Consider the following 25,795-nt stretch of genomic DNA (forward strand, 5'->3'; position numbering starts at 1 on the left):
ATGTTAGTCAAATTATGATCAACTATAAATAATAGACTGCTAAAATTTTGGATCCCAGAAGGAAAGGGCTGTTACCAATATAAGCAAAATGTTACATCAGATTAGCAACAGATCAATGTGTGGCTATTTTCAATAAATACAAAAAAGCCTACCTGCATGATATGAATGCTACTATTCCGATAAAGATTAAGAAACAGTATGGGCTTAATTTTCTCTTTCAGTTGCTAAAGCAAAATCTAAGCAAGCAAATAATATTCATGTGTTGTGAGCTGCATATATTCAAGCTTTTGACTGTATTGTCACCGCAGGAAACAGCACTATCTTTTAACTTGATCCCTAAGCCACTTAAAACCAAATCCCTAAAATGTATGCGCATTTAGTGATGTTGAAATATTTAAGAATAATTGGTTTGTAGCCTTTATTTCAATTGAGTGAGATCATAAATCAAATCGCCTAACAGCATTGTAGATTAAACAACTGCATATTTAAAGTTTCAGCAGTAAATACAGTTGGATAATTTTCGAAACTGCCATTTGGGAGAAAACATAGCATAAGAGCAGATCTCTTCCAAGGCATTGTGTTGGTCCTTCCTTACAGGTTGTCTCCAGAACGTGGTGTTGAGGGACTCCTGCTCAGCCCCATGGCCTGTGAACTCTGGGGTCTTGCAGGGCTCATGGTTGTCCCCAATGTTATTTAACATCTATATGAAACCTCTAGGAGAGATCATCCAGAGTTTTGGAGTCCAGTCCATGCATCTTGCCGAGCTCTACTACTCATTTTCAGCTGATGCCAAGGAAGCAGTTCTGAACCTGAACCAATGTCTGGGAGCAGTAAGGGACTGGATGAGGGCAAACAAATGGAAGCTTAATCAATATAAGATGGAGGTACTGCTGGTCTTGCACAAGATTGATCAGGGAATAGGGTCTCAACTTGAGTTAGAAGGGGTTACACTCTGAAGTTATGGAATGAGGTGCCAGAAGAAATGGGATCAGCTCCCTCCCCGAAATCCTTTAGAAAAGCAATTAAAACTTCCCTGTTCATAAAAGCTTTGAATTGATGTTACTGAGTCCTGTATGTAATAGAACATGAGAATTTTAGCGGTATTTTAATTTCATTGGATTTTGATTACCTTTAAGATTATGGTTGCTATGGAGCATTTTTTTAACATGTATGGCTTTATGCTTGTTTTAATAAATGGTTATGTTTACATTTTTTCTTGTGTTGTGAGCACCTTGGGTCCATCCGGAGAAAAACTGCATATAAATCCCTAAAATAAATAAATAATTTCATCCAACCCATAAAGGCCAGGATCCAATTATTTCCTTCGTAAAAATGGAATTGGGAACTCAGCATTTCCTCCCTTCTACGGCCTTTGTGCCCCGTAAGGTAGTGGTAGGCATCCCCAGTGTAGGAAAGAGTGAAAAGCCACAACATGAAATGCAGAATTGAAAAGCCACTGCATAAAATGTTTGAATCAAGTTAGGAAATGTTCAATTCATGTTTTTAGCAAACATTGCAACCAAAGTACAGTTATTCCACCACACTGAGCTTTTGACTTTTACGGATTTGATGATTAACGTATTTGATTTAAAATGTTATTTCTCGGAATTTCTATGTCCTCCAGTGTGTTCCCAAGATCAATTTTCTCCAGTAATGATGACCTAGAGCAGTGGTTCTCAACGTGGGGTCCCCAGATATTTTTGGCCTACAACTGCCAGAAATCCCAGCCAGTTTATCAGCTGTTAGGATTTCTGGGAGTTGAAGGCCAAACACATCTGGGGAACCCAGGTTGAGAACCACTAACCTAGAGACTTTAAGAAGAAACACCTCTCTAGGAATCTCTAGGTCTTCTAATGCAATTCAGCGGAAGTTGGCCATAAGTTTTTGTTGGAAAACCTGGAAAATCCTAGGGATTTGTTCCCTAAGATTAAAAAATAATAGCAATTTCTGAATCGGTGCTTGTTCTCTTTCACGGAAGTCTTGTGCCCCTAACCCCAGCAAATGTGGAGGCTGACGGCAAAATCTACTGCAACTAGAAATAAAAACACATTGATTCAGAGGTTTTTTAAAGTATATCATACGCCCCCTACCCAGAATGTATTGTTTGCCAAAAATTTAAAAATGAATGATTTCGGAATGAGAAATAAAATAAGATAATGGCATAAACCCAATTACTAATTCCAACCAGACAAGATTCACTACAGTGGTGGATAGCCACCCTCACCACCTATTTACCTTTCCACCAATCCTAGGACTCAAGGCTTCTTACAAAGTCAAAATGGTACAGTTAAAAGTTCACACCTTCAAAATTAAAATGTTACTGAAATATCAATAGCATTCCCCAATAAAAAAAAAGAAAAACAACAGAGCTACAACACATCATCACAAGTCCTTTCCCCATGAGCAATCAGGCTTCAAAGGTCTTCCAATACGAAAATGTCTTCTCCTGCCTATGGAAGGATATCAAAGAGGGGTATCCTCTTCAGGAACAGAATGTAAATGTTGATTTGCCATTCTAACTGCAAGTAGTAATTGGATTTCAGCCAAAATCTTTATATATTGCTGCATGGCCTTTTGTTCCCCCTAAATCATTTCTAAGCAAATGTAGGACTTTTACTAGAAAAGAACTTTTAAATGTTACAGAACATCTTTAGATCCAGGAATGTAGCCTGGGATTCTGCCAAACATATTCCTCAACAACATGATGTGCAAGGCCTTTCTATGACCACATTTTCTAACTCTCTCTCCCCGCCTCCGCCATGGCTTGAAATTTTCAAGGAATTGTACATCTCTCATTGCAACACCCAATTACAGCCAGTCTAAATAATTTGCATTAACTAGAAATATTACATTGCTTTAGATTAGGATTTTCCACCCAGTTTGCTCTCTTTTTGGCCTGCAGAAATAAACCCAATACTCCAGCATTCTTAGGACACAATTAAAGCAAGGCTAAGCACATTTAAATCCAGAGATAGTAATGGAGAAACTTTTAGGAAGGTTTGCATAGTGCATTTTGTATGCTTATAACCCCATTTATTGCTAAATTTCAGGGCGTGCAAGGCATCCAGGTACTTTCTGAACAATTACGGAAGACAAGCAAAAGAACTTGAGAAATTTTCCTGCAACCCAAGAACAACACAGGCAAGCAGGCTACAACCTTCTTGGAAGTTACACTCCCTAATGTAATTAAACTCATTCTGCAGGTATTGGCCTTTTTGACAGGATGAGGGATTATTTTACTCTCCTCACTAAATCAGTCCAATTTAAAAGGACAAATTATTGTAAATGTGAATTAAGGCCGGGTTATGCAGACTCTGGATGCATTGGCTGAACTGGATGCTCCTTTTCAATCCATTTTGGAGGATGATAAAAGCTTTGGGTCACAGTCTTTTCAAGTGAGTACTGCACCATTTGAATCGCAAATAAAGTTGGAAAATTCTGTTTCTCCACTGAATACATAGGGGCATTGCATAAAAATGTACTGTGGAAGGATATGTGCTATCATATTGGAATATGCTAAACTCCTTGTCTAACATCAATTTCTGGCAAAGAAATATTTTTTGTGTTATTTCTTTAAAATAAAATCCCCAAACACACATATTTACATACACAACCTTCATAGAACATATCCAAGTGTATCTGAGCACGGACGAATAAGAGTTGCTTTTGATATTGTCATTGTGTACTTCCACAGCACTGAAAAATGAGTAGCCAGAGAAGCCCACAATTATAACAAGCTGAAAATGCACAACTGGCAAAGCTCCACTCGATAAAGGTCAAGAGTCCCATCATGGAGAATATCCATATGAAAGATATGCTTAGGTAGCTAAGCTCTTAACAAGAAACCCCCCAAATACATTTGAATGCTCATCCCTCCAGAACGGATACGATGCTAGGAACAAATGAATTGCTATGGACCAATGAGAGATACTTTCGGGATCACCAACACCTAAACAAAATCCTCACTTTAAAGGGGAACTTAAAGAAATGTACCTTTTCATAGTATAGGCTGATACCCAGCTCTCTCTCTTGTTGTCATCTCAATCCAAAGCATATTGGATTCAGAATACTGAACTGATAACACAGTAGATAATGATGAGAAACTTAAAACTCAGTTTAACCAAAACAGGCTTTTAACAATTATAGGTAGATGTGAAGTTTGAGGGACCTATTTTGTTTTTTTAATACCGTAGGACCTCAAGAACCACCTAGCTCAGTGTTTGGTGTTAAGAACCAGAAGTGAACTAAAGCCACAGTTCCCCCACACAAAAGTCCACACTTGCTCCTACCTCCACCAATCTTCATTCTGAAACTTTTCAATTACATAGGTCAAATAATGGTGTTTCAGCTATTGTTCTAAAAGCGAGACTCTGCATTCCATGTCAATTCATTGCACATCTCCCAGAGAGCCTGGAGGGATCTAGATACAGCTTATGTCCAACGTGATCTGCAAGATGTAGATCAGGAAATATGGATCAGAAAGAATGTTAAGAGAAGTTAACTCTCCACTAAAAAACAAAAAACAAAAACAATCTGATAGTTTTGGCATACTTGGATGTGGCTATGAACCTGAAAGCAGAGGAAATGGGTTTTTTGGGGGCAAAATGTATGATTTTCATGTTCCAGTTCATAGAATCATAGAGTTGGAAGAGACCTCGTGGGCCATCCAGTCCAACCCCCTGCCAAGAAGCAGGAAAATCGCATTCAAAGCACCCCCGACAAATGGCCATCCAGCCTCTGTTTTAAAGCCTCCAAGGAAGGAGCCTCCACCACACTCCAGGGCAGAGAGTTCCACTGCTGAACAGCTCTCAGTTAGGAAGTTCTTCCTCATGTTCAGGTTTAATCTCCCTTCCTGTAATTTGAAGCCATTGTTCTGTGTCCTAGTCTCCAGGGCAGCAGAAAACAAGTTTGCTCCCTCCTCCCTATAACTTTCCCTCACATCTTTATACATAGCCCTCATGTCTCCTCTCAGCCTTCTCTTCTGCAGACTAAACATGCCCAGCTCTTTAAGCCACTCCTCTTAGGGCTTGTTCTCCAGACCCGTCATCATTTTAGTCGCCTAGCTTGTCAACATCTCCCTTAAACTGTGGTGCCCAGAGCTAGACACAGTATTTCAGGTGTGGTCTGACCAAGGGAGAATAGAGGAGTAGAATGACTTCCCTGGATCTAGATACTAAACTCCTATTTATGTAGGCCAAAATTCCATTGGCTGTTTTAGCTGCTACATCACACTGTTGGCTCATGTTTAACTTGTTGTCCATGAGACTCCAAAATCTTTTCCACACATACTGCTGTCAAGCCAGGTGTCCCCCAAAAGCTGAAACATGAACAGTGTCCTTTTTTTATGGTAGCACTTTTATGATTAATGTTTTTTTATTTCATTATGCACTTTTGTGGATATAAATCCACTTTTTCAGATGCAATACTGAATGGAATTAAAATCTCAGGGCATAAAACATATTTATAGAGTTGTGGGAGTGGGACTGAATGTAATAGGCTCCAAGAAGATGTAAATGGTGTCTATTGTCCTACATTTCCAAAGGACTGAATGAGGTGAAACAGTTCTTTCAGATCTTTACAGTGGGAGATTCATGTTGGACCCATCTACACTGCCATGTAATCCAGTTTCTGAATGTAGATGTAGTGCACTTAACTGGATTATACAGCAGTGTAGACTCAAAGCAGTTACTTGTATTATGAAAATGGATTATATGGCAGTGTAGATCCAGTCACTGGTGTATGATCCGTGAAATCTCATGCTAAAATAAAAACCAATCAATCTTAAAGGTACAGCTAGCTACATTTTTCTCCCCTCCCTTCCCTCCTTTTAATGCTGCAAGTGACTAATATATTTTTGAAAATTACCATGCTTTACATATGTAAGCTCTTGTTTTTGTGAATACCAACTAAATGTGAACATCTGCGCCTTTCTGCAACTGTGAACAGTTCTAAAAAGACTTGCACGTAAAGACTATACCAATGTATAGACTGCACAATTTCATTAGTTTGAGGAAATGCCTGTTAGATTATAGACAGGATCTGCTCACAGAAAATGAAAGCTTCATGAATCTCTGTTAAATACGCCTAAAGAACCAGCATGATGAAGTTTTTAAATACAAACTCAGAAGACTGTACAGAATTAGCTATTACTAAAGATAATGAGTAAAGCTTGAAACAAACAGGCCAGTATCAGAAGATCGGATATTGTGATGCTATATTTCCTGAAAAAGTGATAGGGTTCACTGAAAACTGTTGTGCAGGAAGGGGGTTAAATGACAAAGTAACTTTTAGGGCAGTGGTTCTCAACTTTCCTAATGCTGCGACCCCTTAATACAGTTCCTCATGTTGTGGTGACTCCCAATCATAAAATTATTTCAGTTGCTGGCATAAACACCTGATACACCCAAATCTGAATACTGCTGGGGTTGGGGGGGGGGGCTGATTTTGTCATTTGGGAGTTGTATTTGCTGGAATTAATAGTAAACCTACGATCAAAGAGCATTCTGAACTCCACCAACAATGGAATTGAACCAAACTTGGCACACAGAACTCCCATGACCAACAAGAAATACTGGAAGGGTTTGGTGGGCTTTGACCTTGAGTTTTAGAGAGAGCACTGTGGACTCAAACAATGATGGATCTAGACCAAACTTGACACAAATACTTAATATGCCCAAATTTGAACACTGGTGGAGTTCGGGGAAAATAGACCTTGACATCTGGGAGTTGTAGTTGCTGGGATTTATAGTTGACCTATAATTAGAGTCCCTTGAACCCCACCAACTACAGAATTGGGCCAAACTTCCACACAGAACCCCCGTAACCAACAGAAAATACTGGTCTTTGGTGACCTCGCTGAACCCTCCTCGTGATCCCCCCAGGTCCTGACCCCCAGGTTGAGAAACACTGTTTTAGAAGTAAAGAAATACTCATTTGATTTTCCTCATTATGTTGCAACAAAACTCAACTCTAGATTTACAGAGCCATAGTCCAAGACTATATACCTGCAGATTGGTTTTCTACTTCCCTTCTTCATGAAACTAAAGATGGAATTTGACTATTTTTGATAAGGACACTTTCATTTGGTCACTTATACTGTTTTCAGTGTTGTCAGCCGTTATGGGTCTCTTTTTAGAGAGAAAAAGCAGGATGATGATGATGATGATGATGAGCTTCAATGAAGCTTCCCTATCACATGTCTTGGGTCAGTTTCTGGAACCAGTTTAGAGTGCTTCAGCAAAAAATGATTACTGTTTAAACAATTAGATTAACCTGGACTGTCAAAATGAAATCCATACTAAACCATTTCCCAGTTCTCGGTTTACATACCATGGCAGGGAGGTTTCTTTTCTTTTCCTGAGAAGATTATATATTTGCTAAATCCCTTCAACGTGTAGGCTGACTTAAAATATGGTTATTGATTTTATTCTAAGCTTCAGGAAAAAGGATCCCCTTTTTAGTTTAACAAATGAAAGACGTTTTGACACAAGTATTGTGCACAGAGATTGCCAGCCTCTATTCTCATATAACATAGAATAGATTGGATAGCAATTCGAATAGGCTTAACCATTTAAGCATTTAACTCACATGCATTCACAAAATGGATTAAGTCTACTAACACTTCAAACTATTATTGCAAGTCTTCAAATTACATGGGCGTAATGTTGATATTTGAAACCTGTCCAACCTAGGACTGGCACTCGGTGCTTTCAAGCCAATCTGTATTGGGTGAAGTGGGAGCTGTAGCTTTGTAAGGTATTCTCCCTTCTCTGCCAAAGAGTGCGGGTGCTTCACCAAATTACAATTCCAAGGATTACATAGCATTAAGACATGGTCGTTAAAGTGGTGTCAAACTTCATTAATACAACAGTGTACACACACCCTAAACTACACTGCCATAGTATGTTTCTTCAGACTGAAAACAGAAATCTACTTTATACCAGGTCCATGTAGACCAGTGGTTCCCAATTTGTGGTCCATGGACCACCAGTGGTCCCCAAGAACTAAAATATGGTCCACGGCCTCATTGTTACTACACTGTTGCAACAAGAACGACTGGTCTCGCAAAACTCTCGTAGAGTGCTGAGGCAACGGGGATGTCGTGAGGGGAGAGGCTGACTACCCTCGAAAGTCACGACAACAAAGCCCCATGACTGCTGCTTCTCCTCCTCCTCCCTCCCCCTGAGCAGAGTCGTTCCATGTGGTACCTGGAAGTGGGGACACCTTGGTGCCTTCATTTTTAGGCCTCTTCTTGGGGTTATTTGGGGTGCTGATTCAGAAAATTGCATTGGATAGACCACATCAGCTCTAGATTATGAAATATGGTTTTCAGTGGGTGAGCAGATGGTGACTACTAGATGGCATATGTTCTGTATCAGAAACTAGAGCTGATATGGTTTATCCAATGCAATTTTCTGAATCAGCACCCCAAATAACCAAACCAAATCTACAAGTTGACCAAAAACTGATTCATAACCCTTTTGGTACTAATGTTGGAGAGTGATCCCTAGTCAAAGTGCTCCCTGGTCAAAAAAAGGTTGAGAACCACTGATGCAGACAGTCTATATCTATCAGTTTTTCTCAATCAAATAACCTCCAGAAGTACTACACTGTTACTTCCACAAACCCTAGGCATCATAGGGTGCATCTCCACTGTAGAATTAATGCAGTTTGACACTACTTTAATTGCCAGGGCTCAATGCTATGGAATCCTGGAAGTTGTAGCTTTACAAGCCAAGGAGTGCTGGTGTCTCACCAGACTGCAAATCCTAGGATTCCATAGAATTGAGCCATGGCAGTTAAAGTGGTGTCAATCTGCATTAATTGGGACAGTGTGGATGCTAGATTGGGAATGATGACATCTGCAATCCAATACCATGGGAGGATAGGGAAAGCTTGACAATTCTGGCAGACAAAAGAATTCCCTAAAATTCTAGAGGAAGTTCTTTCATTTCATCTGATAGGAGCCCCCAGTGGCACAGTGGGTTAAACACTTGTGCCAGCAGGACTGCTGACTTGAAGGTTGCCGGGAGAGCACGGATGAACTCCCTCTGTCAGCTCCAGCTCTCCATGCGGGGACATGAGAGAAGCCTTTCACAAGGATGGTAAGACATCAAAAACATCTGGGCGTCTCCTGGGCAATGTCCTTGCAGATGGCCAATTCTCTCACACCAGAAGCGACTTGCAGTTTCTCAAGTCACTTCTGACATGAAAAAAATGTTCATCTGATAGACAGTGTTTTAAAAGGGGGAAATGCCTATTACTGAACCTGGGATATTCTGAAGGCAAAACATGTGTTATAACACTGAGCTGCACTCCCTCCCTCTGCGTGAATATCATTTCACTTTGGCTACAGATTTAACACCACAATAAATACTCAATTTGCACATTGTTATCTGCCGTTTTGGATAAATGTTTTAAAAGATTGCCGTTTCAACCCTGAGTTGCGACCAAATAGAGCTTTAACTTTCGGTTATGCCTGTGGTTTCATTTCATTTCATTTATTTATGAAGGAATATTTATATCTCACACTCCTAACAGGCTCTTGCTCTAGGCAGCTAACAGAAAGGATCTTGATTAAAAAAACGCAAACTAAATCATATAAGGAGGGAGACATAAAGTACACATGAAAAAATAAATAACACTAAACAGAAAAGTATGGTTAATCCTATCACCAGGCACTTATTTAAAACCAGACAACCAACAAACACACTGCAAGCTGAAAATAAAGTTTTTAAAAATGTCCTAAAGCAATAGCAAATAATTTCACAGCAATTTTCAAACCTGTTACTCTCACTGGGTCATGTTGGTGCACTGGGATGCACCATGAGTAATAATAGCACATCACTTTGAACTGCCATTTTAAAGAGAAATTTCAATTGAAAAACTGAATTAAGATATTTCGGAGACTTGAGAGTTTTTGAGGGGCTGTCAGAAAACAAAAACAAGTGGCTCGCTATCATTGAAGGCATTTTCAGGATAAACAATGTCTTGAAAACTATCCTCAATGTTTTTTCAATGGGAAACCTTTGGGGACCGTTGGGGGATTTGGTGGTGCTGAAGGTCCCATGACCCCCATCCCTTCCCTAAAGTAACTTCATTAACACAAGGGAAAGGGATGGCAAAGACTAGATATAGGCCCCTTACACATGGCTGAATAACATCTCACATTATCTGCTTTGAACTGGAATATGTGACAGGGTGGGCTCAGATAACCCAGTTCAAAGCAGATATTGTGGGATTTTCTGCCTTGATATTCTGAGCTATATGACTGTGTGGAAGGGCCCATAGATACATAAAGGATCACTATCAGCAGATTGTTCTAACTTGTAGTCTAAAGCCAACTATGGCAGAATCTCACTTATCTAAGCTCCGCTTATCCAAGATTCTGTATTATCCAACAAAGTTTGCCTTTTAGTAGTCAATGTTTTTGTAGTCAATTTTTCAATAAATTGCGAAATTTTGGTGCTAAACTCATAAATACAGTAATTATTGCATAATGTTATTGTGTACTGAACTGCTTTTTCTATCCATTTGTTGTAAAGCATGATGTTTTGGTGCTTAATTTGTAAAATCATAACATAATTTGATGTTTAATAAGCTTTTCCCTCCTTATTAGCCAACATTTTTGCTTATCCAATGTTCTGCTGGCCTGTTTATGTTGGATAAGTGCGACTCTACTGTATTAGTCAAAACAAGAGTAAAAACACTGAATTAATGGGATTTATGTAAGTAGTAACTTCATGGTTATCAATTTGTTAAATGGGTTTACTTTAGTTGGGACTAACAATTGGATATAGTTCAATAAATTGGGAAAGCGAGCCACACAACTGATGGCACAACTGAATAATAATGCTTGCCTCTAACATCTAAAGATGTTCTTTATGCATGGATCAGAATTGTGCTAATATGTCCACTCAAGGTGCATCTCGGAGTCCCCAGTGACGCAGCTAATTAAATTGCTGAGCTGCTGAATTTGCTGACTGAAAGGTCGGCGATTTGAATCTGGGGAGCGGGATGAGCTCCTGTTGTTAGCCCCAGCTTCTGCCAACCTAATAGTTTGAAAACAAGCAAATGCGAGCAAATCAATAGGTACCACTCCGGCAGGAAAGTAACGGCACTCATTACTAGAATGCATCTACACTGTGGAATTAGCGGAGCTTGACTTTAATTGCTATGGCTCGATATTATGGAATCATAAAGAGTTGTAGTTTTATAAAATCTTTAATCTTCTCTATCAAACAATGTTGGCTTCATACCAGACAACTCTTGGGATTCTATAGCAGGCATGGGCAAACCTCGGCCCTCCAGGTATTTTGGACTTCAATTCCCACAATTCCTGGCCTCAGGCCCCTTCCTTTCCCCCCTCAGCCGCATAAGCGGCTGAGGGGGGAAAGGAAAGGGCCTGAGGCCAGGAATTGTGGGAACTGAAGTCCAAAATACCTGGAGGGCCGAGGTTTGCCCATGCCTGTTCTATAGCACTAAGAAATGGCAGTGAAGGCAGTGTCAAACAGAATTCATTCTATTGTGTAGATGCACCTTCTGAGTCACAAACAAGCATTCCATTACAAACCCGTTACCCAATCACAGTTGACCTGAAGTTTCACAAAACCAATCCAAATAAAATAAAATATCTCAAGAGTGACCTCCACTGGACATGTCAGGCAACACTTATAGTTTTTGAAAAAAAATAATTGTGATTAGTACAGCTTTCGCACTCAAAAAAGAGAGGAAAGCCAATATAACTAACCTTCGCAACATGTTTTGTGGAGTAAGATTAAGTCTGAAAGGCAGTCTTAATACATTCACTATCAAGTTGAAAGATGCTGGATAATTTAAGAACCCTGGACCACACAAAGACATCAATGTAAGTATCATTAATATGAACGGGACATGAGAGAAGCCTCCCACAGGATGGACTATTCTCTCACACCAGAAGCGACCTGCAGTTTCTCAAGTCGCTCCTGACACACAAAAAATCCACATGAATGACCCAATACCTGAGCCCCAGAATGAATGTACAGATGTGGTTATTAGTGGATAAAGGGAAGGTTTGTTTTGACCGCTTGCTTCTGGTTTGATTTTATACTGCTTTAGTCTAATTTTGTATTGTATGCTGGAAAGTAATTGTACAATGCCCAGTGAACCTTGTTTATTATCCAAATGCGTAATTAATAAATAGAGAAATAAAACAATACTTGCTCTATTTTGGAAAAAAAATCATATATCTCCAAAAGTTGTAGGATCCATCTCTGATCCAATTCAAAATTAGAATAATTTGTACAGTATTATAACACTTTTGTAATTAACAGGCTAGAAGAGATTTCTAGCATAAGCCTTTTTGGTCTCCATTTAAAGTAAAGGTAAAGGTTTCCCCTGACATTAAGTCCAGTCGTGACCGACTCTGGGGGTTGGTCCTCATCTCTATTTCTAAGCTGAAGAGCCAGCGTTGTCCATAGACACCTCGAAGGTCATGTGGCCGGCATGACTGCATGGAGCCCCGTTACCTTCCCGCCGGAGTGGTACCTGTTGATCTACTCACATTTGCATGTTTTTGAACTGCTAGGTTGGCAGGAGCTGGGGCTAACAGCGGGCGCTCATTCCACTCCCGGGATTTGAACCTGGGACCTTTTGGTCCACAAGTTCAGCAGCTCAGTGCTTTAACACACTGTGCCACCAGGGGCCCCGGTCTCCATTTATTTCACCAGAAATTAAGCCTATTCGTGTCTGACTCTGGGGGTTGGTGCTCATCTCCATTTCTAAGCCGAAGAGCTGGCATAGTCCATAAACACCTCCAAGGTCTTGTCGCTGGCATGACTGCATGAAACACTTTTACCTTCCCGTCAGAGCAGTACCTATTGATCTACTTATATTTGCATGTTTTCAACCTGCTAGATTGGCAGAAGCTGGGGCTAACAGTGGGAGCTCACCCCACTACCCAGATTCGAACCGCCAACCTTTCGGTCAGCAAGTTCAGCAGCTCAGCGGTTTAACCTGCTACACCACCGGGGTCCTAGATGTGAGTGAAAAGGGTAAAATATATAATATAACATAATATTACATATAACATAATATATACCCAAAGTCATCAGAAAAAAAGAAAAATTAACAAACCCATAATATATTTTATGCTAGATTTGAGTAAAAAGGGTAATATATAATATAACATAAAATATAATATGGGTTTGTTACGTTTTCTTATCTATGATGACTTTGGAACTCCATATATATTAAATGCCTGGCCAGTGATGGTCAAGGAAGATGGGATTTGTAACACAGTATGTCCAAAGGATACTAGGGTAGGAAACTCTGTAATTTGGTCAATTTGGTTGATTTTAATATTTTTACTTTTGTTCTCTCTCTTTTTTGAAAGAGCTTCAAAACCATGTGTATTTCTTCAATCACAGAGGCATGAAAGCAGGCTCTTTCTTACTTTTCTGCATTAAACACTGATACACCTCTATGTGACAGATATGTTGGTAGAACGGTGAATGGTATCCTAAGCAGAAGTCATACAAAAACAGTGATACAACAGCAAAATTTTGAAATCATGGCACTCTGGGTTACTGTTACACTATAGTTTTGCCTGTTTTTGTTGGCGTGACAGAGGCTAGAAACTGGACATCTCCTTATCTTCCATGCATATTTATTGCTTTAGAAAAATGGACATATTTACTATCAACAACAGAAACACAAAGCAGGCGGACTCATTTATATGCCAGGAAACTGGGAAGAGATGCTAATATGACCTTAGTGGGGCATATCAAGTGTCACTGACAGTGTTTTCTCCAAGTCATTTTGAGGACAATCTACTCAAGAAATTAATTGCATCTTTTTAAAGGATTAGGTCAAGACTGTCCAAAGTGACAAATAATGAAAGTGAAATTCACTCCTTTGTGAGAGTATTTGGGGGAGGGGGACTTAACAAACATTTTAAATTTATTATTTATCAGATCTGAACTCCAACTTGGAGCAATTTCTTCCGAGTGGCTTACAAAATCCCACGATTTATTTATATTTACATTAAAACATTAGAAATTGACTTACTTGTGAGCTTGTTGTGGCTGAGAACCAGCTGGGTGATGTTTGACAGTGTGACTGTTAATGAACAGAAAGAGACAACAAATGAATAAATTGGTGGGGATGGTATCATAAACACACTCCAATAGGAATATTGTCAGAGAAATGGCAGCAAATAAAGCCCTAAAACTTTAAAAGCTACTATTTCTCAAGATCCAGGGAACTCCTTACATCTCTCACTAGATTTTGTAGAGCTGAATCCTACAAATATTACGTTTGTACATCTGTTTTAAATCCATTTCACTTTATCTTCACATTAACATTTGACATTTTTTTTAAAAAAAATGTGCATTAAGAGTAGAAACTACTCAAACCACTCAAGTATTTTAACTATTATGGCTGGAAGAGAATACAAAATTTATGCTCATTTAAAATACTGGTACAGCAGACTCTCAGTTAACTGGCACCTATGAGAAGTTAGTAGATGCTGGATAAATATAGTTTCTGGTTTTTTGAGAGTTACTATTAAACATAGGCCTAACTAATACTATACTCCATACTATACCATAACATAAATTCCATAAAAAGGGTAAAGGTTTTCCCCTGACATTAAGTCTAGTCGTGTCTGTCTCTGGGGGTTGGTGCTGATCTCCATTTCTAAGCTGAAGAGCTGGCGTTGTCTGTAGATGCCTCCAAGGTCATCATTACTTTTAAGAGCATGAGATTTAAGGAACCTTAGAATTAGCTGAGGTCAGAATCCAACAGTCCGCTTCCACTAGATTTCACTCTGTCATTCATAATTCAAAATCCTTCCTTTCTCCTATTCCCAATCTCTCTCAATCCCTGCGATCTTTAATAACCTCCTTAGGAGAATTGGGAATTTTGACACCATGGACAGCTACCACGGACTGGAAGAAAGTCCTTGTTCCACTATGTTGTACAGATACAACTTGTTTTAAGGCTTTTCATTTCAGAGCGCTTTGTTAATATGACACACATCAGTAGACTATGACCTATATTGAGATAGTCAACTGGTGCCATTTTGCTATCCATGCTCAACCTGTAAATATGCTTTTAGGCTTTCATAAGCAGTGCCAAGTGAAGAAAAGTCTTGATTTGCTCTCAGGTGATATGCATTTTATGGCACTATTAGCATATGTATTCCTTGTATACAAATATACACTACAGCAAAGGTTTCCAAACTTTTTTCAAACACGGAACCCTTCAAAAGACATTTATTTTCTGAAGAAGCTTAACTCTATCTCTGATTTGTTTAATCAAAATATATTCTGCATCATATAGCTTCATGTAATTATGGTATGTTGAACTATAGCAAATCTGAGTTGAAGATTGTGGGCTAGATCACTGCATTTTGTATTAGCTCCTGGCTCTACCCAAAGTTATCATGACTTCTCTTTCTTGCAGAATAGCATAGCAGCTTACAACAGAATAACTATATTACTTTGTGGACTACAGAGTGCCTGAAAAAAGAACTGCACTGCACTCTTAGCAACCCAGCCAATTCTAAAGACGGAAGTTTCACACGTTTTTACAATTTATAACCTAGGGCAAACTTCCTCTCTTAGTAACTGACAATTAACTTCATGATTAATTGCTGAGACTAAACATAGAAATAGTGACAGACAGCGTTGAGATTTGAGGGCGGTACGCCACTGAAGCTTTTTGACAGCAAAACCCGTCAAGGAAGAACTGTGCTAGACTGTGTCACCGGATCCACAAGATGGCAACCGAGCTTCATTTTTAACGTGGTGCCTGGCTTTTAGAAGTTTATCTTTTAATTTTAGAAGACTAGTTAAACTGCCACTGTAGGAGTCATAAAAAGCAAAAAAAGGGAGAAAGTGACATAATTGCAATGCCTGAAAATAGAATGAATCTTATGCCAACCTGTCATAATGTAAAGATGATAGGATTTTCAATTTCCTAGATAATAAAGCTATTTTTAACAATTACAGTTTGATAATTTGGGCAAAGAGTAATTGAAGAATGGACAGTTCAAACTGTAGATCTTTAGACAGTACACTCCTGTACAGTACAACAGATACTGTGATGTATACAGTTCCAGTGTATGTAATCTTGACTCTTATATCTGCAGTGTTATTTGATTTTTTTCTTATTTTTAAAGGCTGAGGAATGTATAGGATTTTTGGAAAGGTGAGAGTCATCATTTGTGTACTAGATTCTTGACCTTTCTGGCTTAGTCAAAAAGGGATGGGGGTCAATGGGAGAAGAGGCTATTCAATGCCTCCAATACAACAAGACAAATTGGAACTCTGCTTAAAGTTGCTATGCCTTTGTTCAAAAAACCATCTCTAAATCCCTCTATAATGGATAACTTTGGGACAGTCTCCAACAGTCCATTTTTGTGCAAGATTTCTGAGCATATGGTCACCTCGCAATTCCAGGGGTTCCTGGATTAAAGAGATTTGTTAGATGCATTTTAATCTGGTTTCAGGACTAGTTATGGATAGAGACAACCTTGGTCACCTTAGAGTAAGACCTACACAAGGACCTGAACAGAGAAATTGTGTCTCTCTTGGTTCACTGGACCTCTTCCAATACCATCAGTCATGTTATATTTCTGGGTACATTGCTTGGATGGGACTTTGGGCACATCTCTACTGTATAATGAAAGCAGTCTGACATCGTATCAACTGCCATGGCTCAATGATATGAGATCCTGGGAGTTGTAGTTTGGTAAGGCACCAGCACTCTGGCAGAGAAGGCTACAGGTTCCATAACAGTGAGCAATGGCAGTTAAAGCTGTGTCAAACCACATCATGCATACAGTGTAGGAATATTTGTAATTTTAATGGTTTTATGACTTGTTTTAATGAATGGTTTATGTTACGCAGTTTATTTAATGATCTGTGAGGTGCCTTGGGTCCAAGCGGAGAAAGGTGGGATAGAAATACTCAAAAGAAACAAATAAATAGATACACCTTTAAGAGACATTGTCTTACAATAAATCTGATCCTTCCTGGAGGACCAACCCCAGGAGTCACTGTGGGACTGTTTGACCATTTAGCCAGTAGACCATGAGGTCCCTCAGGATTGTTTTGTCCTCCGTGCTAGATATAAATATATGAGAAACCAATGAGAGACGATGCTCGGAGTTTTGGGGAATGGCAAAGCTCTTATCCTTCTTTCCGTCAACACTCCAAAGATGCTGCATTAGTTGGTGTCATTAATATTCAAATGGATGAAGGCAAACAAATTAAAACCTAATCCAGAGATGACAGAGATGCTTCTGATCACTTGAAAGGTGGATCAGGGAGTAGAGATGTATCCCATTTTGGAGGGGTTTACATTTTTGTTGAAGATACAGGCTCAGTTTAGATATAGTCCTGGACTCAGCTTTGAAGCCGAAGGTCCATGTTCCCACAGATGTTAGGGGTGCTTTCACATGTTAAATGTCTGTGAGCTAACTGTACCCATTCCTTCCTGGATCCAGGCACAGTGGCAAACCTTGTTTGAATAAATCATGCCAAGAAACCCCTGTAACAGGTTTACCTTAGTGGCACCGAAAGTTGAAATGACTTGGAGGCTCAGAAGAATAAGAACAATCCTTGAGTACGTGTGTACTCAAGATTTACTATTTAGTCATATACCTATATTACGTATACATATGACATCATACCATAACAGATTTTATCTGTACCTACTTTTCATATTTTATATTTGTATCATGCATACAATATATAAATGTACAGTGAAAGTTGTCAATAAAATAGTCTGCTTTTAAGCACCTCTCTCAATATTCACTGATTCAGCAGTGGTGCAATGGATTAAATTCTTGTGCTGGCTGGATTTCTGGCCTGAAGGTTGCCAGTTCAAATCTGTGAGACAGGGCGAGCTCCCATCTGTCAGCTCTAGCTTGCAGGGACATGAGAGAAGACTCCCAGCAGGATGGTAACACATCTGGGCATCTCCTGGGCGACGTCTCTGTAGATGGCCAATTCTCTCACACCAGAAGTGACTTGCAGTATGTTCCCATAATAATAATAATAATAATAATAATAATAATAATAATAATAATAATAATAATAATAATAAAGCATAATTGTACATTGAATTCTTATCCCAGCAAATTGCTGGGAATATGGCTGGACTTTTAATGAATAGGTTCACTGTAACTGTTTTCCTTAAAGCAGTCTCTGTATTGTATTACTATATTATTCTTTCTGCTCAAACCCAACAAAGCTGTTGCTATTAATAATATTACCAGGAAATGCCCCATAGGATACAGAGCTATGTGAAATTGTAAGATAATTGCTATTCAAGTTGTTCGGCATGGTAATTGAGGTTAATAGATAATATTTCCCCCCCATGACTGGCTTTTAGAGGGTGGGATTGGGGAAATAAAACAGGGATGTCAATGGATAAGAGCTCCTATCATGTTTTGCAACTGACTGCTGGCTGAGAGTATGGCAATCCAGCAACTCTCATAGAGCCATGTGTTTCCCATCACAAATTGAAAATAATTTTATCTGGGGGAGGTAACAAGACATGGGATTAAGACATAATCAAGGAATTGTGGGAGTTGAAGTCCAAAATACCTGGAGGGCCTAAGTTTGCCCATGCCTGTTGAAAGGGGAGTTTTCCTCTTTTTGTTGTTATGTGCCTTCAAGTCATTCCTGACTTCTGGACACTTTATTACAAGGTTTCTGGGGCTAAGAGTGTGTGACTTGCCCAAGATGTACCTGCTTGAAAGTTGCAGTGGAAATTAGACCTTCCCAGTGACTACAAAGCTATGGGCTTTCAATGTTTGCAACCAAATTTGAAAACGGCTGCACACACTCCTCAGATATGATATATGAACGTCTTTTTAAAAAAGGAAAAAGAAAACCCTTTGTTGACATATAGATGAGGCATTTCCATAATCACCGTTCGTTCTCGTCTAGCCAAAAAAGCGTTAACTCCGGTCCCATGTGGCCCAGACATTAGCAAGTACAACTGCCTAATTAACCAAATGCCACAAAGGGAACCAAAGTGCGGCATCTGCCTAATAAGCTCCCTAGATCTAAACCAATAAATAACTTAAATATCTTTGACATTATTAAGCAATATGATAATTTCTGATGGGATAATTTAATGTTTCAGATAAAAGGAACTCTTGAGACAGGTGTTGCTACTTAACTAATGTCACATCATGAAAAAGAAAGCCTGTTACAGCGGATCTGAATTAATTATAAGGTAATTAGCATAGAGTTAGACTCTGTCTGTCTCTGAAGAATCAGAGGACAGGTTGCTAATCCAAAGAAAAGACACTTCATTGCTTCAGATTCCTTTACTAGCTGCAAAGGCATTACTAATTTATGCTGAAATCAGAGAATACAATATAAAAGAAGATTACGGAAAGGTCTCTGTTGATATGATCTTTTCCAGTCCTTTATAATCTTTGGCACCAGAAATGGAGTTTTTCAAAACATGAAATTATTCCTATAAAGGAAATCATATTTTTATTCTTAGAAGGAAGTACCATTACTTTGGGTGGGTGGGAGCAGGCTCTTTGAGAATCTCCTTCAGAAGCAAGCAGCAAACAAAATACAGTAACTGACTTGACCATGAATTTGACCACAGTGCTACCCTAAAGAACTTAGAGATCCCTAAAAAAGTGCTATCTCGGGTAAATAAAACGTGGTTCTATTATTCATAGTTTTTCCACTTTTACAGGAGCTCCCAACCCCTAATCCCCACAATAGTGAAGTGCCTTCAATATAGGAATTGTCTTTATCAAACAAAACTGAGAAATCATGATCAAATTGGATGTGTTTAGCACATTTCTAGAAGGGGTTTTCCCTCAACTGATGAAAGACATGTTTGTCATAGTATGTAATTTTTGAGTCTGATAGCAGAAGCACACATGTACTTGACTAATTATGATGAAAAAAATGTCCTGAAATTCTTTGGAACCTATTATTTTATAATTCCCTTAATAGTTTGCAATCATCATGTAAATTCAATATTCATGGCTTTGTTTACCTATGCTCAAAAGAAATTATCCTTGTTCCCAGAGATGTTTGTGGGAGTTTTTAGATACTCCAGTGCTTCCAGACCAAATATAGTCAGCATATCGGGATTATTATCCATATTTATTTATTGTGTCACAAGCAAATTGGGGGTACAGTTATAATGTATTTTTTAAAAGTACAAAGTTAGAAAACTTGACATTATATTAGCTTTCCTTTGACCAGAAGCTGGCCACTTGGAGTGCCTCTGGTGTTGCTGTGAGAAGGTCCTCCATTGTGCATGTGGCAGGGCTCAGGCTGAATTGTAGTAAGTGGTCTATGGCTTTTTCTTCTCCGCACTTGCATGTTGTGAACCCCACTTTGTAATCCCATTTCTTAAGGTTAGCTCTGCATTTCATGGTGCCAGAGAGCAGTCTGTTCAGCACCTTCCAAGTTGCCCAGTCTTCTGTGTGCCCAGGAGGGAGTTTCTCACCCTGTATCAGCCACTGAGGTGATGTGATACAGCCTGCCACTTTTGGACTCTCACTTGCTGAGGTGTTCCTGTGAGTGTCTCTGCAGATCTTAGGAAGCTGCAGTGCTTCTTATTATCCATGATATCAGGTGTACTGGAATATATCCCCTGTGGATACGGTGACTGCAGTGTATTTGCCTATATGTTTAGGACATATTTAGAATTATAGAATCAGAATTGAGAGAAATTCCAAGGGCTATCCAGTACAACTCCATTCTGCTATGCAAGAATCAAAGCCCTCCTATCAGATGGTCACTCAGTTTCTGCTTAAAAACCTCCAGAGAAGGACACTGGATCCAGCAAAAGCCTCTCACGGCCCAGAAAGGCCTCTTACAACAATGGGATGGGTGGGGGGGGGGGGGGGCTTTGTTCCAGGGGAGGTTTTCCAGTTCTTGAACAAAAAGTATGCAACCTTTGTTTTTTTTCCCCCTTCCTCTGCACAAACTATGTCACAAAATACGTTTAGGGAATCACCTGCAACTGTGAAAGAAATAAACTGCAAATGGAGGGAGAAAGAAAAGTGGTAAAAATTAACTTCTCCATCCTTCCACCTTCCTGTACCAGAAATAAATCTGAGTAGAACTAATGGGTGAATTGAATCCTTGGATCTTTCCTAATTATTTCAATTATATACTGTAAGTACTGCATTTAGAATATTGCAAATATAAAAAAGGAGAAGGGCCTTGCTGAATTAGGGTAAAGACTTATGTAGTTGAGCATCTTGTTTCCTAATCACATTTCTATAGAGAACACACCAGCAAGAGAAAAAAAAACTAAATCCAACAGTTAGATCAGATCTATTGAATCAATGGAATTTAAGCAAGTTTTGTTACCAAGCTCCAGCTGATTCAATCAGTCTATTCTCATTGGGTCAACTAATTAGATTTAGGCCAAGAGCAACAATCTCCCACTGCCATAGCTCTCCAGCACCTAATAGCCAAAGGCACTTTCTGTATAATCCTGGATATAACCATACAGAGAACTAGCTGCTGAGTTCTTTGTCTCAGTAATTCCTACAACTCCACCGCATCATGGGTCAGTACTAAAATTATTAATGTTCCCATACTGCAAATAGCACACGGGGTGGAAAAAGGCTTTGAGAAATTTGATTCCAGGACTTTCCAGCTCGTAAACAACAAAACAATATTCTTTCAACATTCTTCTCAACCCCTCATATTTAAAATATCTAGAGAATGATCTGAAACTTTAATCAGAAGTTTTAAACTCAAGTTTCCTATAGGAACTACCAATTCTTTTTGATTAGCCAAAATAGTGTAGTGGTTTGAATGTTTGACTACAACTTTAGAGACTAGGGTTTAAGTACCACCTTGGCCATGGAAATCAATTGGGTGATATTATTATTATTAGTAGTAGTATTAGTATTAATTTATATCTTGCTTCTTCTCTCCCAAAGGAGATTCAAATCAGCTCTTGGGGAGTCACACACTCTCAGCCTCAGAAAGTCTCATGATAAGATCACCTTATGGTCACCGTAAGTCAAAAATGACTTCAAGTCACACATAACAACAAGTTCCTTTAATAACCAGTTCTCTACAGAAGCAACATTGTTGTTGCAGAAATGAGAAAGCCTTAAAGCAGAGCCAAGAAATACTTACACAAACCAGGTATGTCTAGCATGTTAGAGATTCCTCGATCGCACATGTCGACCTCCAAGATGTTCTTCTCCCGACTCTCCTCCACAATTTTTTTCAAGGACTTGGACATGATGGAAGCTGCAAGAAGAACAGAAGTATATTGTAGCAGGTCAAGAAGAGATACAGAACAGCTAAAAGGACATTTCTTTTATTGTACCAGATAAGTCAATCTCAAATAAAATCAATGGGAGGGGGCAGAACTTGCTCACTCCAGTGATCTGATCACATAAGCAATGTGACAGAAAAGACAAGAAACTCACAAAAAACCACAATGTCCGCAAGTTGTGATTCTTTATTTTATGGTAGGGAATAGGCCATCTTGCTGTGAATTTGTATCTCCCAATTAGATGCTTATTCAAAAGTTTTTGCAGTGGGCTATCTTCTAAAATGGTGCTGTTAGTTGGTCCTCTGCCACCAGGAAGATAGGTTTTGGGAAACATGAAGGCTGAGAATAGAACAGGGAAGTAAATTTTCCTTTGCTGCTAATCTGATGACATAAGGTGCATCTACACCATGGAATGAATGCAGTTTGACACCATTTTAATTACCATAGCTCACTGCTATGGAATTCTGGAAGTTGTAGTTTTACAAGGTCTTTATCTTTATTTACCAAAGAGTGCTGGTGCCTCGACAAACTACAATTCCTATTATTCCACAGCATTGAGCCGTGGCAGACAAAGCGACATCAGATTGTATTAATTCTGCAGTGTAGATGCACCCATAGTTCTTATTGCTGTTGAAGGGGAGATAGGTTTTGTTCATGTATTTTGATTGCTTTTGTTTGCTTCTGCATTATATAACCTTTGGAAATCTATCTTCCAATTGCCTTGGAATGACACCTGGGTTCCGGGACCCATAAAATTTGGATGAAGATTGTTCTCAAGAGAAAGAAAATATTACAACAATTTGCCCCTCAGCTCTGGATGGAAGGTGTCAATATTTCAGGAGAGGAAAAAGTGATTCCCTGCTCTTCATACAGGGCCTACCAGGTTCTATTGCACTACTATGATACAACATATGGACAGAGAACCACCATGACTAACTCAACCTACTGGAGGGATTTGATGGGACTCACTCACTATAGTGGGAGTTGTAGTTCCACCTACAGCCAGAGAGCACATTGAACCCCACCGATGATGCGTCTAGAGCAGGGGTCCCCAAACTTTTAAAACAGGGGGCCAGTTCACAATCCTTCAGACCGTTGGAGGGCCGGACTATAGTTGGCCACCAAGCAATAATAATTAATAGGGTTATTAATTAATATTAATAAATTATTATTATTAATAATAATTAATAATAATAATAATTAACAACAACAACAACAACAACAACAACAACAACATCAAAGAAGGTTGGAAGAGACCCCTTGGGCCATTGAGTCCAATCCCCTTCTGCCTTTGTGCACCAAAAGCACAAGCAAAGCATCCCTGACAGATGGCCACCCAGCCTCAATATTAATATTAATAATAATAATAATAGTAAAGAGGGTTGGAAAGACCCCTTGGGCCATTTAGTCCAACCCCCTTCTGCCTCTGTGCACCAAAAGCACAAGCAAAGCATCCATAACAGATGGCCACCCTGCCTCAATGTTAATAATAATAATAATAATAATAATAATAATAATAATAATAATAATAAGGGTTGTAAGAGAAAAAGAGACCCCTTGGGTCATTTAGCCCAACTCGCTTCTGCCCTTGTGCCGTGGGGGCCGGATAAATAGCTTCGATGGGCCGCATCCGGCCCCCGGGCCTTAGTTTGGGGACCCCTGGTCTAGAGCAAACTTGCCCAACATAACAAACTTTAGGTACTGATGGAGTTTTCCAGAGATAACCTGGCATGATGGCAGTTGTAATTAATCCACAACCTTATGCATTTTCTACAATTAAAAAAATGACTTTTTCAAATAATCTGGGTAACGTTGGGTACTCAGGTTAGTTTACTAATAGAGGCGTGAGGGCCCCTCATTCTGTTTAACAATGTAAATACAGGTTGAGTATCCCTTATCCAAAATACTTAAATCCATAAGTGTTTTGGATTTCAGATTATCAAATAATTTGGATATACCTAGAAAGAGATCTTGGAGACGGGACCCATGTTTAACAGAAAATCCATTTATGTTTGTAGTGCAATGGTTTATCCCAGCAATGGGCAAACTTTGGCCCTCCAGGTGTTTTGGACTTCAACTCCCACAATCCCTAACAGCCTGCTGGCTGTTAAGGATTGTGGGAGCTGAAGTCCAGAACATCTGGAGGGCCGAATTTTGCCCATGCCTGGGTTAAACCCTTGTGCCAGCAGGACTGCAGACTTGAAGGTTGCTGACCTGAAGGTTGATGGTTCGAATTTGGGGACAGCACGGATGAGCTCCTTCTGTCAGCTCCAGCTCCCCATAAAGGGACATGAGAGAAGCATCCCACAGGATGGTAAAAACATCAAAACATTGGGGCGTCCCCTGGTCAGTGTCCTTACAGACGGCTAGTTCTCTCACACCAGAAGTGACTTGCTACAAGTTGCTCCTGACATGGAAAAAAAACTTTATACACAGTATTTTTAATAATTTTGTGCATGAAACAAAGTTTGTGTCCATTGAACCATCGGGATGCAAAGGTGTCACGCTTTCAGCCACCAGTGATGTGGATAATTTCAGGTAATTTCAGATTCTGGATAAGAGTTTCTAAATCAGTTGGCACATTGCTCTCAATGGGTCGCTAGAGGTGCATCTACACCAGGCATGGGCAAACTTGGGCCCTCCAGGTGTTTTGGACTTCAACTCCCACAATTCCTAACAGCCTACCGGCTGTTAGGAATTGTGGGAGTTGAAGTCCAAAACACATGGAGGGCCCAAGTTTGCCCAAGCCTGATCTTCACTGTAGAACTAATGTTGTTTGACACCACTTTAAGAGCCATAGGCTCAATGCTATGCAGTCTTGAGAGTTGAGGAGGCATCAGAGCATTTGGCAGAGAAGACTAAAGCCTTTATAAAACTACATTTCCCGAGATTGCATAGCACTGAACCTTGGCTGTTAAAATAGTGTCAATCTGTATTCATTCTTCAGTGCAGATGCAACTCACACTGTCTCAGCCTCAGAGGAAATTAGAACTGCAGGAAAGGAAGGGATGATGACCCTCCGCCTCCTCCCCAGCCAGAAAGGGGAAGGCGAGCCATCTGCTCTGAAGCATCTCCAAGGAACTCACCCTCTGTAGAAAGGAAAGGGATCGGGGCGCTGGCTCTCGATCCAGGCGATCGGATCAACTACAGGCTCTTTTCCCGAAGCCCCCGCCCTGCTACGCTGCTGCCTCCTCCCAGTGCGCAGGCGCAGTCGCAACCCCAGCCACCCGACCCTCTCCTTCGCTCCAAGTAAGGAGAAGCAGCGCTCGGGGCAGCCCCGGCCCCGCCCACAGTTCGGAATGTGCAGCCCGCGGCCAACCAATCCGAGAGGAATCTCCACCTTTGCCCGTCGGCTATTGGTCGAGGCGCCTCAAGAGCTGGCCAATGGGATTCGGGAAAATCGAGGATACAATTCAGCAGCTCAAGGGAAGGAAGTGAAGGCAAAAAAGTTGTGCGGGGGAGTAAGACAACGTTATAGAATTGTTACAGTTTGACACCGCTTTCTTTCTTTTTT

General features: G+C 39.8%; 1 protein-coding gene across 2 annotated transcripts in view; it reads right to left on the minus strand.

Annotated features, from left to right (window-relative positions):
- rsu1 (Ras suppressor protein 1) overlaps window positions 1–25,525 on the minus strand; it is a 91,183-nt gene extending 65,658 nt beyond the window's left edge. The window contains exons 1-3 of one of the 2 annotated variants that reach the window (XM_003221955.4): window positions 25,368–25,525; window positions 22,137–22,253; window positions 14,047–14,097 (exon numbers count right to left, since the gene is read on the minus strand). In XM_003221955.4, the coding sequence (XP_003222003.1) occupies window positions 14,047–14,097; window positions 22,137–22,245 (160 nt within the window). In that variant the 5' untranslated portion in view covers window positions 22,246–22,253; window positions 25,368–25,525. The remainder of the gene's footprint in view (window positions 1–14,046; window positions 14,098–22,136; window positions 22,254–25,367) is intronic. The other variant, XM_062984000.1, reaches the window with a different exon arrangement.
- Between the last annotated feature and the right edge of the window lie 270 nt (window positions 25,526–25,795).

This window comes from Anolis carolinensis, chromosome 6 (genome assembly GCF_035594765.1).
Source record: "Anolis carolinensis isolate JA03-04 chromosome 6, rAnoCar3.1.pri, whole genome shotgun sequence".
NCBI classification, from domain to species: Eukaryota; Metazoa; Chordata; class Lepidosauria; order Squamata; family Dactyloidae; genus Anolis; species Anolis carolinensis.